This window comes from Cetorhinus maximus, chromosome 3 (genome assembly GCF_964194155.1).
Source record: "Cetorhinus maximus chromosome 3, sCetMax3.hap1.1, whole genome shotgun sequence".
Taxonomy (NCBI): Eukaryota; Metazoa; Chordata; class Chondrichthyes; order Lamniformes; family Cetorhinidae; genus Cetorhinus; species Cetorhinus maximus.
Genome location: NC_135881.1, coordinates 200,350,090 through 200,365,389, shown reverse-complemented (window position 1 = coordinate 200,365,389; position 15,300 = coordinate 200,350,090). Strand labels below are relative to the sequence as shown.

General features: G+C 43.2%; 1 protein-coding gene across 5 annotated transcripts in view; it reads right to left on the bottom strand.

Moving 5' to 3' along the window:
- The window catches only part of ulk4 (unc-51 like kinase 4), a 411,327-nt gene that overhangs the window by 98,960 nt on the left and 297,067 nt on the right, over positions 1-15,300 (bottom strand). For all 5 annotated transcript variants that reach the window (XM_078539600.1, XM_078539595.1, XM_078539598.1 and 2 more), the window contains one exon: positions 8,404-8,509. In XM_078539600.1, the coding sequence (XP_078395726.1) occupies positions 8,404-8,509 (106 nt within the window). The remainder of the gene's footprint in view (positions 1-8,403; positions 8,510-15,300) is intronic.

Genomic DNA, 15,300 nt, shown 5'->3' with positions numbered 1-15,300 from the left:
TATTCTAACTTGTTTTTTTTTCCAGAAATAGCTGACAAAGGGCCTATTGTCAGAGCTGCAGTATAGACAGAAGCGAGTACAGTAACAGCAAACTGTTATCTTCAAAGTGCCCAGAGAGTTAGGCTACAAAGAGATGGCTTCTATTTGCTTGAGCTGTAATTTTTTTTGGCAGTGTCACACCATCTCTTGAAAATCTAGCCTGGACATTGGTTTCAGGTGACAGTGAATGCAATTACATAAGAGAGATGTGTCGAACCAGTTTGTATAATAAGAAAGCTATCTGGTACAGGACAACAAGGGAAATCAATATCAAAACAAAGCTAAAGAAAGGATTGTGCTTTGTAGCTTGTTTCCAAATCGTGAATTAAAACCTGTGCCATGATTTTGTGACTAATCTTCCTAATGCTTAATAAGAGCATAAGGCCATAAGAACATTAGAAATAGGAGCAGGAGTAGGCCACACTGTTGTGATATGATGATATGCACTTTTAAGTATCTTAAACTGCTGTCAATCACTACCACCAATGACACAGGATATGATGTGGGTAGTTCCATGACTTGTAGTCAGTCTGCAAGCAGCAGCAGTAGAAGTCAGGTGTACTATACTTAACTCCTAGTGAACACTTTCACCAATTCTTGTGTATGATTTGCATATTTACATCGAAGAGAAGGAATACGTAACACACACAGCTTCTCAGCCTGCTCCATCATTAAACTAGATCATGGCTAATCATTGACCACGACTCCACTTTCCTGTTCAATCCCTGTATTGGTGAATATTTCAAGTTTGTTTATGTTTGCAGATCATTCAGAATAGATTTGCTTCTGTAGTTCATTTCATTCATTTATTTTCTTCCCATCATCTTGTATCTTACATCCATGCCATTCTGCTTGGTTGGAAGAGCTGAACTCAGCTTGCAGAATGACACCAAATGTTGGTCCACTGTCGTTTGACTCAGACAGTTGCCTAAAAGAGGCACTTATATCTCCACAGTTAGCATAACCAAGGCTGGAAAATTTGTCCTGTAAAGAAAGCCTTAGTATGACTGACACAAGGGGTGGAATTTAATGGGTAGTGGGGGGGGGCCTAATGTCCGCCACCAAAACTGATGACACCCCCACCAACCCAATCTCCGGGAACCCGAGGGAATTAAGTTCCTAATTGGCAGTGGGGCTCCCCCTTTCACGGGGGACATTGAATTGCTGCACTTCCCCCATCAGGCAGAAATCAGCCCGCAAGAGCTGCAAGGCAATCAGAGGCAGGTAGTTCTCCATTACTGGCAGTGCCACTGGGATCAGTGACTGCTGCTGGTAGTACACTTGCGACTTCACCAGGGTTCATAATGGGATTCCTGGAGAACGTTGTGACGGCGGGATTGGGATCACAGGGAGGTGGCCGCTGGCAAGGGCTGGGCGGGGGGGATTTGGAGGAAAGGGCAGGGGTGTGGCTCTCAGTGGGCCAACTCTTTTCTTATGTCGGGTTCCTCAATCAGGCACTGAGTGCCTTTGAGTGGGAGACACCCCACACAGAAGGCCGCAAGCAACCTGATACTGTTTGCTCGTCGGTCCTCCTGCATGGTGAGTCCCCGGCCCTTAAGTGGGTATTGATTGTCCATCTAAGGGGCTCAATTGGCATCTGGATTGGAAGACCATCTGCAAGGCTTCCTGCCCTGGACTTAATTGGGGGAGGTGATTGGGTCCCCACCCTGCAACCTCCCGTCCTATCAAATGGCACCCCCAAAAAAAACTCGCCACCGAGGTGAGGGTCATTTAATTCTGCCCTAGGATTCAAATTCAGGTCTCCTAGTTAAGGAGTGTAGTACTTCAATGTCCCAGGGAAACAAGCCTTTGAACATGTGTGCAGCTTTCACAATCTCAGCACGTCCCAAAGCGCTTTACAGTCAATGAAGTACTATTTAAGTGTAGTCATTCTCTTAATGTAGAAAATGCCGTAATTTGTTCACAGCAAGGTTGCACAAACAACAATGTGATAATGACCAGATAATTTGGTTTATTCATGTTAATGGAGGGATAAATAATGGCCAAGACACAAGGGAGAATTCCCCTGCTCTTCTTCAGAATAGTACCGTGGAGTGTTTTACATACATTTGGGATGACAGATGGGGCCTCAATTTAACATCTCACCTGAAAGATGGCACCACAGACTGTGCAGCACTCCCTCAGTACTGCAATGAACTTTCAGCCTGAATTATGTGCACAATTGGAATTGATGCAGAAGCGAGAGTGCTACCAACTGCTGACACCTTTTGAAACTAAAGGCTATTCAGTGTTCAAAGGTTAAAACAGAGTTATATGGAATTTGACATCATTATTTTTATTTCTCAAATTGGGGCTGGGTGGGGGGGGCACAGAATGCAGAATGGACTCTGGATAAGATGGACTGAGAAATGTTCTCATCATGCTGACTTAGTGGAGATGTGTCCAACCTTTCAGAACCAAAGCCAGATTTGTGCGCCATAAATAGTGGATAGAGCATGAGTGATTTAAACTTGGGCAGTTAGAACCTGGATTAAACACTGCCTCCAACAGTACTTTTACAAGAGAACATTTCTGCATTTATTGGAGAAAGCATCTCTCTCACAGTTTTTTTTCTCTCTCTCACATAACCTGAAGGGATCACAACCTCCCGGTAACCAGCAGACAGGTTAGAACTAGCCAGTGCACAACACCATAATTCAGAATGCTAAATTAGCACACGGATCCCTCCTTATCTCGGTTTTGCCAACATTTGCCTGATTTATTCCAGAGTCGTGATTTTCTTTTTTTTTAAATATTGACTATTCATACAAGAAAGCTAAATAGATAGAAAACTCTGTGTTTACATTTCCAGGGTGGCTTGCAAGCTTTGAAATTTAAAAGGATCACAAGAATTTGCAGACCTGGAAATGAATTGCAAGTTTTAGCAATCCCATGTGTGCTACTCCTCAATTGCTACCTAGTTTCACTGACAGTCATGTATTTAGATACAACTTACAAATTAACAGCTGAATTCGTATCTCAGGTGATCTGACTCCACTCTCGCTCGACTACTTGCTATCAAAAGGAGGCCCACAAGTGCAAAGGTGCAGAAACCCAGAAGGGGAATTCAAAAGCGGTAGAAGTGCCCCAAAGATTGGAAGGGAGGCCCCAGTGCAGACCTTCTGTAAGGAGTGAGAAAGTCTGTTGGGCTGGCTGGATGGTGAGGAGGCTGCCACAATTCCTCAGTCTCTCAATCTCTCTCTCTCACAATCCATATTGGGGCAGCTGAGAGTGACTGCCCTTGACATCAAGACAGCATTTGACCGAGTGTGGCATCAAGGAGCCCTAGCAAAACTGGAGTCAAGGGGAATCAGGGGGGAAACTCTCCACTGGTTAGAGTCACACCTAGCACAAAGGAAGATGGTTGTGGTTGTTGGAGGTCAATCATCTCAGTTCCGGAAGATCACTGCAAGAGTTCCTCAGGGAATTGTCCTAGGTCCAGCCATCTTCAGTTGCTTCATCAATGACCTTCCTTCCATCAGAAAGTCAGAAGTGGGGATATTCACTGATGATTGCACCATGTTCAACACCATTTGCGACTCCTCAGATACTGACGCAGTCCATGTCCAAATGCAGCAAGACTTGGAAAATATCCAGGCTTGGGCTGATAAGTGGCAAGTAATATTTATGCCACACAAGTGACAGACAATGACCATCTCCAACAAGAAAGAATCTAACCATCGCCCCTTGACATTCAATATCATTAATATCTCTGAATATCCCACTATCAACATCCTGGGGGCTTACCATTGACCATAAACTGATTGGACTAACCATGTAAATACTGGCTACAAGAGCAGGTCAGAGGCTAGGAATCCTGTGGCAAGTAATTCACCTCCTGACTCCCCAAAGCCTGTCCACCATCTACAAAGCACATCAGAAGTGTGATGAAATACTCTCCAATTGCCTGATGAGTGCAGCTCCAACAACATCAAGAAACTTGACACTGTCCAGGACAAAGCAACCAGTTTGATTGGCACCACATCCACGAACATTCACGCCCTCCACCACCAGGCACAATGGCAGCAGTGTGTACCATCAACCGATGCACTGCAGGAACTCACCAAGGCTCCTTAGACAGCACCTTCCAAACCCACGACCACAGCCATCTAGAAGGTTAAGGACAGCAGACACATGGGAACACCCTCACCTGGAAGTTCCCCTCCAAGCCTCTCACCATCCTGACTTGAAAATATGTCACCATTCCTTCACTGTCACTGGGTCAAAATCCTGGAACTCTCTCCCTAACAGCACTATGGGTGTACCCAAACCACAGAGACTGCAGTGTTCAAGAAGGCAGCTCACCACCAACTTCTCAAGAGCCATTAGGGATGGGCAATAAATGCTGGCCTAGCCAGTGACAGCCACATCCCATAAACGAATGAAAAAAAGCTCTAAGACTTTGCTGATGTTTCCTCAGGCCAGCTGTTCCTTTCCATATGGCAACCTGGAAAGCATCAGTAACTGTGGTGGTAAGAAGGCGAATCCTCTTGCAGCCTAGGTCCCTGCCCCCATTTGCAAAGGGCAAACAGCAAAGGAGCGGCTACTAGTGGTTTAGACGGGAGGGAAAACCTGGTCAGAGTTCTGAGCTGGTAGTAAATTTCAGCACTAAAACTTTCCACAATTCCACCAATTTTAGATGGAGTAGCAGAGGAGAAACTCCCCATCATCATCCTGGGGGGGTTGGTGGGGGCAGGGCTGTTCATAGGGAGGTGCGGGGCCCGGGGCATATCACACTGTGTGGGCCCCCGTAACATTTTAATACAAGTTTCCTCTAATGGCTGGGCCCCTGAGCGTGTGTGTGAAAAAGAGCACCAGCAGCGTCCCAGCTGGTTACAAGCATGTACTGCACTACTGACTGTGATAACTGTGTCAGACATAAAACTACACCATGCTTCCAAGGCTGAACATAATTGTTGGCTCTCCTTTTGTTAAGGAGAAATCCATGATCTCTATGGGATTCCATTAGAACATTTTTACCCACACCCTAACTGGAGAAAACTCCAGTTTTTCCAGCCCCTCATGCCGGCGGGATCTTCCAGTCCCGCTGATGTGACAGGAGATTTCAATGGCTTCCCGGCCCCGGCAGAGCGGCGCTAGAAAATCCTGGCCCAAAAGTCGGAGTGAAGATGTTCACTGCGTTCAACTTTTTAAAAAAAAATTACAAACACGATGCAATGAATAATTGGACTTTAAAAAAAATGACTGTCCATCTTCCAACGTTAAGCAAATGTTAGTTGCAAATGCATACTGGAAGAAAAATAAAATAAGTAGGACCAAAAATAAACACAGCAAGTGAGTGACTTACCACGCAGCTTTATGCCAGCTTTAAAGATGTTAACCTGGTTCGGAAACTTCATCTTGCCCCTCTGCGATGAATGAGAGTTGGAATAAAAGGTGCTCCCACCACTGCCGCCAAGGTCAGCGTTGCTGTCTCCAAAGGTGACGGGCAGTGCTGAGCCCGCACCGTGCTTCCGGGCACCCGACCTGCTGCCTTGGCAGGGATTTATACCAGTTCATATGGTTTTAATCTGCTTTCTCTTCTACCCTTTTATGAGTTTTGGAGAGGGGACGCCTGCTTCATTTATACACTTATATCCACCAGTAAACACTCATTTCGAGCTTAGAGTGCAAGAGACAGTCTGTCAGCTGGTATGTATTACAGGCTGTATTGCATCTGACACTGTGATGTTAAAGCATGGGGTCCCCCAAAGCACTGGGCCCGTGGCGGTCACCCCAATTTGCTGCCGTACCCTTGAGACGACTCTGAGTGGGGGTGTTCACCATTGACCAGAATTGCAACTCTGAACCAGCCACATAAATGCCAAGGCTAATACAGCAGACTGGAGGTTAGGTATTCCACAGTGAGTGGCTCACATCCTGACTTCCCAAAGCCTTTCTCAGGCACAATTTAGGTTAGCCATGGAATGGATGCAGCTGCAACAACACCCAGAAACTTGACACCATCCAGGATGAAGCAATCGGTTTGATCAGGGCCTCTTCCACCAGCTTAAACGTCCACTCCCTTAATTACTGGCACACTGTGGCTGCAGTCCGTACATCTACAGGCTGCACTATAGCAACTCGCTAAGGTGTCCTCAGCAGCGCCTCCCAAACCCGTGACCTCCACCACATAGAGAGACGAAAGCAGTAGGGTATATGGAAGCACCATCACCTGCAGGTTCCCCTCCAAGTCACACACTACGTTGACTTGGGCATATATCGCTGTTCCTTTATTGGTGCTGTGTTCAAATCCTGGAACTCTCTCCCTAACAACACTGTGTGAGAATCTTCACCACACGGACTGCAGTGATTCAAGAAGGCGGCTCACCACCACCTTCTTAAGGTGGGGATGGGAAATAAATGCTGGCCGCGTTAGTGATACCCAATCCCAAGAATTACTTAAAGAAATTAGCTGAGCTAATTAGTCAGCATTCCACACTGATTCGAGGCAGAATTTTGCAGTTCACTTTGATTTCTGCCTCTGGGTTTCCTGTGATGTTAGACCAGGATAAGCTGGATGGGCGGGGAAGAAAAACCAGACCAGGAGCTGCTCTGCCACAGCTTCATGTTTTTACACAGCATTTCTGGAATTTCTCACCAGAAGTGAGGTTAGATGCACATGTTTTACACTGTGTCTTATTGAGTGCCAGGTAAGCTGGCATGTCCCTGGTATCCAGCACTGCTGTTGGCTTCACAAAGTAACCAATTACACTGGGGAAACCAGCATAACAGTCAACTGGCAAGTGGAAAAATATTTTGCTCTTGTTCGTTAGTAACACAGACTAGCGCATTGCAGTGAAGTGCCACAGGAACTTTCCTTGTCCTGGCAGGCATGGGCACCAGAAATGGAGTATTTAAATGCCCTTGGCCTGGATTTTCCAAGGATTGGCAATCATCGTCAGATTGCCACTAGAAATTTCCCCGACCAACACTGCTCTGCATTTCTACCGGGGTCTTCCAAATCTGGCTGCCCCAGAAATATGCAGCGCAGCGTCCCTCCGAGAACTCCATCGGTCGGCAGTAGAGTTGGGGGAAGTCAAAGAACCCTCCCTTTTTATGGCATTAACTGCCATATGGTAAATTTAAATGTCCAGTCTGAATTGCTGTGAATGGATCTGAGTGAATGGGTGAGTGAGTGAATGGGTAGATGAGTGAGGTGGGTATGTGTGTGAAGTGGGTAGTAGGTTGGTGAGATGGACGAGGTGGGTAGGTGGATGGGTAAGTGAATGGGTGTGAGTGAATGGATAGGTAGGTGAGGTGGGTAAGGAGTAGGTGGGTGAGTGAATGAGGTGGGTAGGGGGTAGAGGGGTAGTGTGGGTATGTGGGTTAGTGAGTAGGGGTAGGTAGGTGATTTAGGTTTATGGGTGAGGTGGGTAAGTGAGTAAGAGGGTAGGTGGATGAGTGGGTAGACAGGTCGGGAGGGTAGTCGGGTTGGGTTGGGAGAATAATCTGGTGGTTGGAGGTAGTTGGGTGGTTGGGGGAGGGTAGTCAAGGAGGTTGGGGCGTGGTTGTGGGGTCAGGAGGGTAGTTGGATAGTCAAGGTGGTACTAGGGGTTTTGGGGGGCTGGTGATTGGGGGTTGGGACCATTTTTGTAGTTACCCAGGAGTTAGACTAGGTTTTAATATGTTTAACATTTCCTGTAATTATTCAAGTAAGTACATCAGAACTGTTCCAAGTCTCCAATTTCAATGCACTATGTAAACAGTGAGAAACTGTTCCCACTCAAGAGAAGATCAAGAACTAAAGGGCACAGATTCAAAATAATTGGCAAAAGGAGTAAATGTATTGTGAGTAAAAACATTTTCATCCAGAGGTTGGTTGGAGTCTGGAACAAACTTCCTGAAAAGGTGGTGGAGGCAGGTTTGATCGAGGTTTTGAAAAGGGAATTGGATTGCTGCCTGAAAAGAGAGCATGTGCCAGGTTAAGGGGATAAGGCAGGGGAGTGGGACTAGGTAGAATGCTCTTTCAGGGAGCCAGTGCAAACTCAATGGCCTCCTTCTGCACTGTAAAGATACTTTGAATGTTCTGCTTAAAATTTTAAAATTAATTTATTAATGCATAGGGTGTATGCATTCACTCCTGAAACAGATAAAACTTTAGAAAGGTAACAGTTTAATTTTACATCAAACCAGAAAAGTACAATAATCATTGTTGACACAATCCATTAATCAATTATCCAAAATGTAATCAACTAGAACATTGGACTTTAAAAAAAAACAAACCTGCTTGTAAAAATCCCATCTTCAAAGATAATGTTTTTTGAATAGAACAGTTAAATCTGAATTTGTGAAACTGAATAACAGTTTTCACTTTAAAGCTACACACATTCTGTAATCTAGAAAAGATAAAAAAGTGCATACCTTGTTCGTAAAGCATTTTCATGTTGGCATCTTTATAGGCAACTATGTTGCTGAAAAGTAATACTACGCTTTGCATTGCAGTTCCCAGTACATTGTCCTGCTGTTCCTGTGAATCAAATAAACAAGTTGATTGCAAAAACTAAAACTGTATATAAATGCAACATAAAGAGCACGATAACAAAAAGCATACAGTAATATTTGTAGAATAATGGCCTGACAGTAACGGAATACAGACACATCTGGTGCGTGTGCGTGGCACTACATTCCAGAATCATCAACAGCATCAGTTGCATGCACTGACCAAGCTGCCACCAACTTTATCTGCAAATGTCAATACATCTAACTGACAATGACTAGAGGGAGCTATCTTTATGATGTCTGGCTCAATACAGAGCTAGATGCAGAGCTTCAAGGATGATCACATAAGCCTGGCACATCTGGTGGTAGTAACTGTTAGCTGTGGCCTGAAACTTGGCTGCACCTCCTTGTGGTCATGCTGCAATGTTGATCCCATGTGGAGAATGCTGTAGAGCAGCAAAGAGGGCAACCTGCTTTGCAATGAACTCACAACAGTAAGTACACTTCATGAACAATTAAACATGAGATCATGTGCTCGATTGCTTGGCTACTTGGCCCTGTACCTTGAATTTCCTTTACATTTATCTTTTTCCCATCAATTCTTAGTCCTCTACCTCTTCAGCCTTGACAAAGGCCACTAATAGACTTCCAAAGGCTTTCAGAATTTGTATCCCTCTATTCTAACATTTCCCTTTAATTGCCTCCTTCCCTTTACAATTCACGTGCATGCAATTTTCCGCTCCCACCACTTCCTGGACTTTCCTAAATCTGCAGGAATCAATGCAAATATACTAAAGTGCAAAAATTGGATGCAAAACATCGTACTTCTATTCAAGACTGTCCAAAAGCCCACTAGTCACTTGAGTCTAAAACATGCCAATACCACAAAATCTAAACCATAACGTTGTTAGGGAACAGGGTGGAAGTAACAATAAGTTACTTAGGCTGAAAGACATTCCTTTAAAAAATATATACATTGTAATTTTAAACCTTTATAGTTTCAAGACCTGCAATGGATTTGTCTCTATGCACACCTAAAGTTAAAAAATCTGGAGCCTGATAGCCTAAAGGCATGCTACAAGACTTATTAAAGTTTTAAGCCACAGAATCAGAGGATATGAATCTAGTTTACAATTTCCCACATGGAGAATTCTTGGTCTCAAGTGGGCCATTGGGGAAAACTGTTAAGTGGAGATCCAGGTGTAGGAGTGAGTCTCCATAGAGAAGGAGAGAGAACAGAATTGCAGAATGGGTCCATCCTGCTTATTTTTACATAGAAATGACTCATCTGATTACAGAACAGCTGCACTGGTAAACCCTTGGGAAGAATGAATCTGTCTGTTTCTTCAGCCAGATAATGGTGAGTAACAGAGAAATAATCACCCCAAAAAAAACATGGGCAACAAGAATTTGCATTTATATAGTATCTTTAACATAGGGAAAGATCCCAGCGCTTCCCAGAAGCATTATCAGGCAAAGATTGACAGGATCCAACAAGGAGATATTAGGACATGTGACAGGTGGCCAAAGAGGTAGGTTTTGAGTAGGGTTTTAAAGGAAGAGAAAGGGACGGAGAGGTTCAGGGAGGGAATTTCAGAGATTAGGGCTTGGATGGCTGTAGGCAATGGTGGAGTGAAGGTCATGGGAAATTCACAAGAGGCCAGAGTTAGGAGCGATGTAAAGTTCTCAGAAGGTGCATGGCTGGAGAAGGTTACAGAGATAGGGTGAGGCAAGGGCATGGAGGGATTTGAACAGAAAGGTGAGAATTTAAAGGCACTGGTGGGCTGGGAGCCGATGTAAGTCAACAAGCACAAGAATGATGGGTGAGCAGAACTTGACGCAAGTTAGGATATGAGCAGCGACTAGTAGCTGAGATCAAAGGTAGTATAAAAGCAAAGTACTGCGGATGCTGGAAATCTGAAACAAAAACAAAAATTGTTGGAAAAACTTAGCAGCTCTGACAGCATCTGTGGAGAGGAAGACAGAGTTAACGTTTCAAGTCCATGTGACTCTTCATCAGAACTAAAGAGAAATAGAAATGTGGTGAAATATAAGCTGTTTAAGTGGGGTTGGACAGGTGAAGCTGGATAGAGGGCCAGTTATAGGTGGAGGCAAAGGAGAGATTGCCATAGATGTCATAAACAAAAGGTCAAAGGGGTGTTGACTACATAGGTGGTATGGAGGCTTTAGTGGCTCCACAAATGGCTCAGTGGATGTTTATACTGTTTAGTGAGCCACACAGATTGGAAAAGTTCCTTCTTTAGTCTGTGTTAAGCTGCCAGCTCTGAGGTGGAGCAGCAATGAGAGTAGTAAAGTTAGTTGTGGAATCCCTGTGCTAGGGTAAACACAGTCAGTTGGGATAGTGTTGTTTGTATAACATGCACTGACCTCCGTTGGAGGTATGCGTGCGACCCATGGATGAAGTTGTGTTATTCATGATGGTCAAATAGCCTATCAACATTCACTGTCTAGATTCATATAAGAAGAATGGACACTATACTGCGGGGGTGGTGTCGGGGCTGGTGTCCTTGGTGCTGTGCTACAGCGTGATTGTGCATTTCAGGAGAGAAACAGGAATTTGTTTTTGAAATGGAATAACTCCATATATCTACAATAAATCAAAAACTGTACGTCCAATGTCTACAGAATTGTACTTCCCGTTATCATGCTTTTAATTACAGTTCCAATCAAACTTTTGCCATGATAAATTCCTTAGTCTACATTTAGATTGGGTTTTCTGTGTCATGCTGCAATTATCCCCCTCTCAACAGTGGTGGTTCTGCAGCACCTCAATTTGGCATCTCCCAACTCCTCAACCTGCACTGTGGAGAAATCTTTACGCTCCAATCAATTCTACTTCTCTGCTTCCCAAATTCAAAATCTAAGACTTCAAAATGGGGATTAAATTATCACTGCTTGGCCTAGTTCAATTATGTCTTGACTTCTTGTTGCAATATATAAACATTGACACAAACCAGTTGGGCTGAATGACCTGTTTCTGTATGTTCTATGCAATTCTAGATTTTGACTCCACTTGTGCAACACCATGGGGTGATTGACATTGTTTTTAACAGCACGCAATTTTAAATATAGTTTCTTACAGTTTAACTGTAATCTTTTATCTGTGCTCGTTATCCAAAGAAGTGTGTTACAGAATTCCTTACGAATACACATGAATTAACAGCAAACTTTTATCCTATGTGCCGTCTAATAAACTTACCTCAAGTGCACAAATGAGTTGTTAAGCCAGGAACACCGACGTGTGAGCAGTGCAATGAGCAGTTTCAGTAAAACATTGCTCCTACTGTACTGTGAATGATAATTAAACTTGAAATTACCATCTTCCCCTTGTTTGTGTGTGGGTTTAGTTTGCTCATTAAAATGTATTGCCTCCAGCACTCAGACTCTCATTGTACACGAATGAATAACAAATACACTCAGCGATGAATAATCAGTCATATGTGAACAATTCGTTGTTCTCCTGTGGCACTGCTCACAAAGAAGTGAAAAGAAGCATTGGTATATCATAGTATTTAGGGCACAGAAACAGGCCATTCAGCCCAACTGGTCCTTACTACTATTGCACACGATCCTCCTCTCACTCTTCTTCATCGAACCCTATTAACATATCCTTCTATTCCTTTCTTCCTTCTGTACTTATATATCTTCTGCAGGATACTCAGTCAAATGGGAAAGCAGGCAAACTAACTCTAGCATCCTCAATGAAGCTGATTCCTCCAGCATTGCAACCATGATCATGTGAAATCAGCTACGCTGGTCCGGACACTGCATCTGCATGAGAAATAATTGAATTCTGAAGCAGATCCTCTTTTCACAACTTAAGGATGGCGCCCAACCTCAAGGAGGACAGTGAAAACAATTTAAGGACACTCTGAAAGCCTCACTGAAAAGGGGTCAAATTGACATCGGTGTATGGGAGAAACTTGCCACAAACCGTGCCATGTGGCGTCACCTCATCCGACAAGCTGCGACACAGTCAGAAACTGATCACATAAACTCTGCTGCGGAGAAGCAACTAAAGTGGACGGAGAGAGGACAGAGCCCTGGCTGGAGAACCCCACCATGGGAACAAGAGGGCAACTCTTGTCCTCTCTGACCAAAGACTTGTGGCTCCCGGACTGACCTGCTGAGTCACCTGAGGACACACAAATCATGAAGCCTGGCGGACGGCATTTCAAGGGACTGCGATGACAATGATATAGCTTCTGCTTAATTACCTCAAATACTCTTTATGGTAAATAGTTCCACATTCTTACCACTCTCTAGGTAAAGAAATTTCTCCTGAATTCCCATTTAGATTTATTAGTGACTATCTTATTCTTATGGATTCTAGTTGCAAATGGAAACATCTTCACCATGTTGACCCTATCAAACCCCTTCATTATCCCGGTTGTTTTACCTGAATCATTTAGATAACTTCTTTCCCTTACATAGAAAATGATTTGAGTTGAACATTGAAACTCAAATTAGAATTGAGCTGAAAGGGTCAAAAAGCAATTGTTCCAAGGTTTCCCCCCAAAGGGTTTGAAAGATTTAGCAAGGTTTAAATGGAGAAAGACTGCAGAAAGCTACAGCACAGAGGGATTTGGGGGTCCTTGTGTATGAGTCACAAAAAGCTAACATACAAGTTCAGCAGGTAATAGGAAAGGCAAATGGAATGTTGGCCTTTATTTCATAGGGAATGGAGTATAAAAATAGGGAAGTCTTGCTAAAATTATACAAGGCACTAGTTACACCACACCTAGAATACGGTGAACAGTTTTGGTTCACTTATCTAAGGAAAGATATATTGACATTGGAGGCAGTCCAGAGAAGGTTCACTAGGTTGATTCTGGGTATGGAGGGATTTTCTTATGAGGAGAGGTTGAATTGGTTGAGCCTGTACTCATTCGAGTTTAGAAGAATGAGAGGTGACCTTATTGAAACATATAAGATTCTTAGGGGGCTTGACAGGGTAGATGCTGAGGGGTTGTTTCCCCTTGTGGAGAGTCTAGGACCACAAGGCATAATCTCAGAGTAAAGGGTCGCCTGTTCAAAACAGAGATGAGGAGGAATTTCTTGTCTCAAAATCTGTGGAATTCTTTACCGCAGAGGGCTGTAGATGCTGGGTCGTTAGGTATATTCAAGGTTGAGATAGGCAGATTTTTTAATGGTGTAGTGGTGTTGTTGCTGGACTAGTAATCTAGAGACCCAGGGTAATGCTCTGGGGACCTGGGTTCAAATCACACCATAGCAGATGGTGGAATTTGAATTAAAAGTCTAATGATGGCCACAAAACCATTGTTGATTGTCACAAAAATCCATCTGGTTCACTAATGTCCTTTAGGGGAGGAAATCTGCCGTCCTTACCTGGTCTGCCTATATGTGACTCCAGATCCACAGCAGTGTGGTTGACTCTTAAATGCCCTTAGAACAAGGCCATTGAGAGATGGGCAATAAATGGTTGCCTAGCCAGTGATGCCCACATCCCACGAATTAATTAAAAAATCAAGGGTTATGGGGAAAAGGCAGGAAAGTGGAGTTGAGGATTATCAGGTCCGCCATGATCTCATTGAATGGCGGAGCAGACTCGATGGGTCGAATGGCCTACTTCTACTCCTACATCTTAAGGTCTTAAATGGAAATGGTGATGTCCCCAGAATTGATCCTGTTGATTCAAAGGCACTAACAATTCCCAAACTACAGAATAACTTGTGGAGATTAATTTAGTCAGTGAAATATTACAAATACAAATTAAATGTGAATGGAAGGAGAAAGAAAGATGAATGAAATGTCCAAAGTAATAAAATTCTTTAGAATTTTTGGATCTGATTCACAAGGCTCCAAGAACAGGTTAGTGAATATGTCTTAAACTTCAGAATTGGCTTCAATTAAACTTCAGATTTGAAGTTCAGAATAAGATGGGTCAATAAAGTTGGAGGAAAATCCAAGTAGGTTATTAGTCATAACAGCCTCTGGCTTTCTGGGAGACTAAAGGGCTCTGGTAAGCACATAACTGGGGGAAATGTTTAAGAGGTTACCAATGACCATCCATGTTGTTGTTCTGGACCAATTGTTTCACCAGAAAGGACACTCACTCAATGTTTTTAAAAAATATATAGATAAGCAATCGTATCTCCTCGACACTAAAAGCCTGAGCAATTCATGAAACAAGAGAGAATATAACAGCCTTAAAAGCTGGGGCCAAAACTTAAATTTAATTCCTATGGTTATATAAATTTTCTCTTCAATCCTTTGCCGCTCATCCCTTTTATGCTCTTAACTGAAACTGCTGTTATGTGCAAGTAATAGGTTATTTGCAAGTGATTGATTGAAATTCATGTAAATGAAAAGCTCACAAAAACATCTGCCCCCATTGTTGCGTCAGAACGAGGTGTGAACAGTGCCGTAATCAAACAGGTGACAATCTCTTTCCAATTCGCTTTTGTCTTCCCTTTCAAACAGAAAGCCACATAAAATATGCAGCCTTCAATTATTAAACAAATTAGCTTTGAGCATGACAGATGCGACAAAAGTGAACTGTTTATATTAACATAAAAATTGAGTGTTTGAATTCCTTTTATCACCTATGGAGTATATTTATATCTTTGTATGCAATGGCCAATAATTCTTCAAATGTTTTGAACCTACTAAATTTCATAGTTTGACATGTCAATTATTTTGAACTTTAGCAATAGGGATCTAATAAAAGTATACGTTTTGATAATTTGAGATAGTCCTTCATTTATAGACATGGCCTAATCAAAACAATTAAAGCAGCAGTAATCACTATTGACGGTGAAGAGATACTTTCTCGTT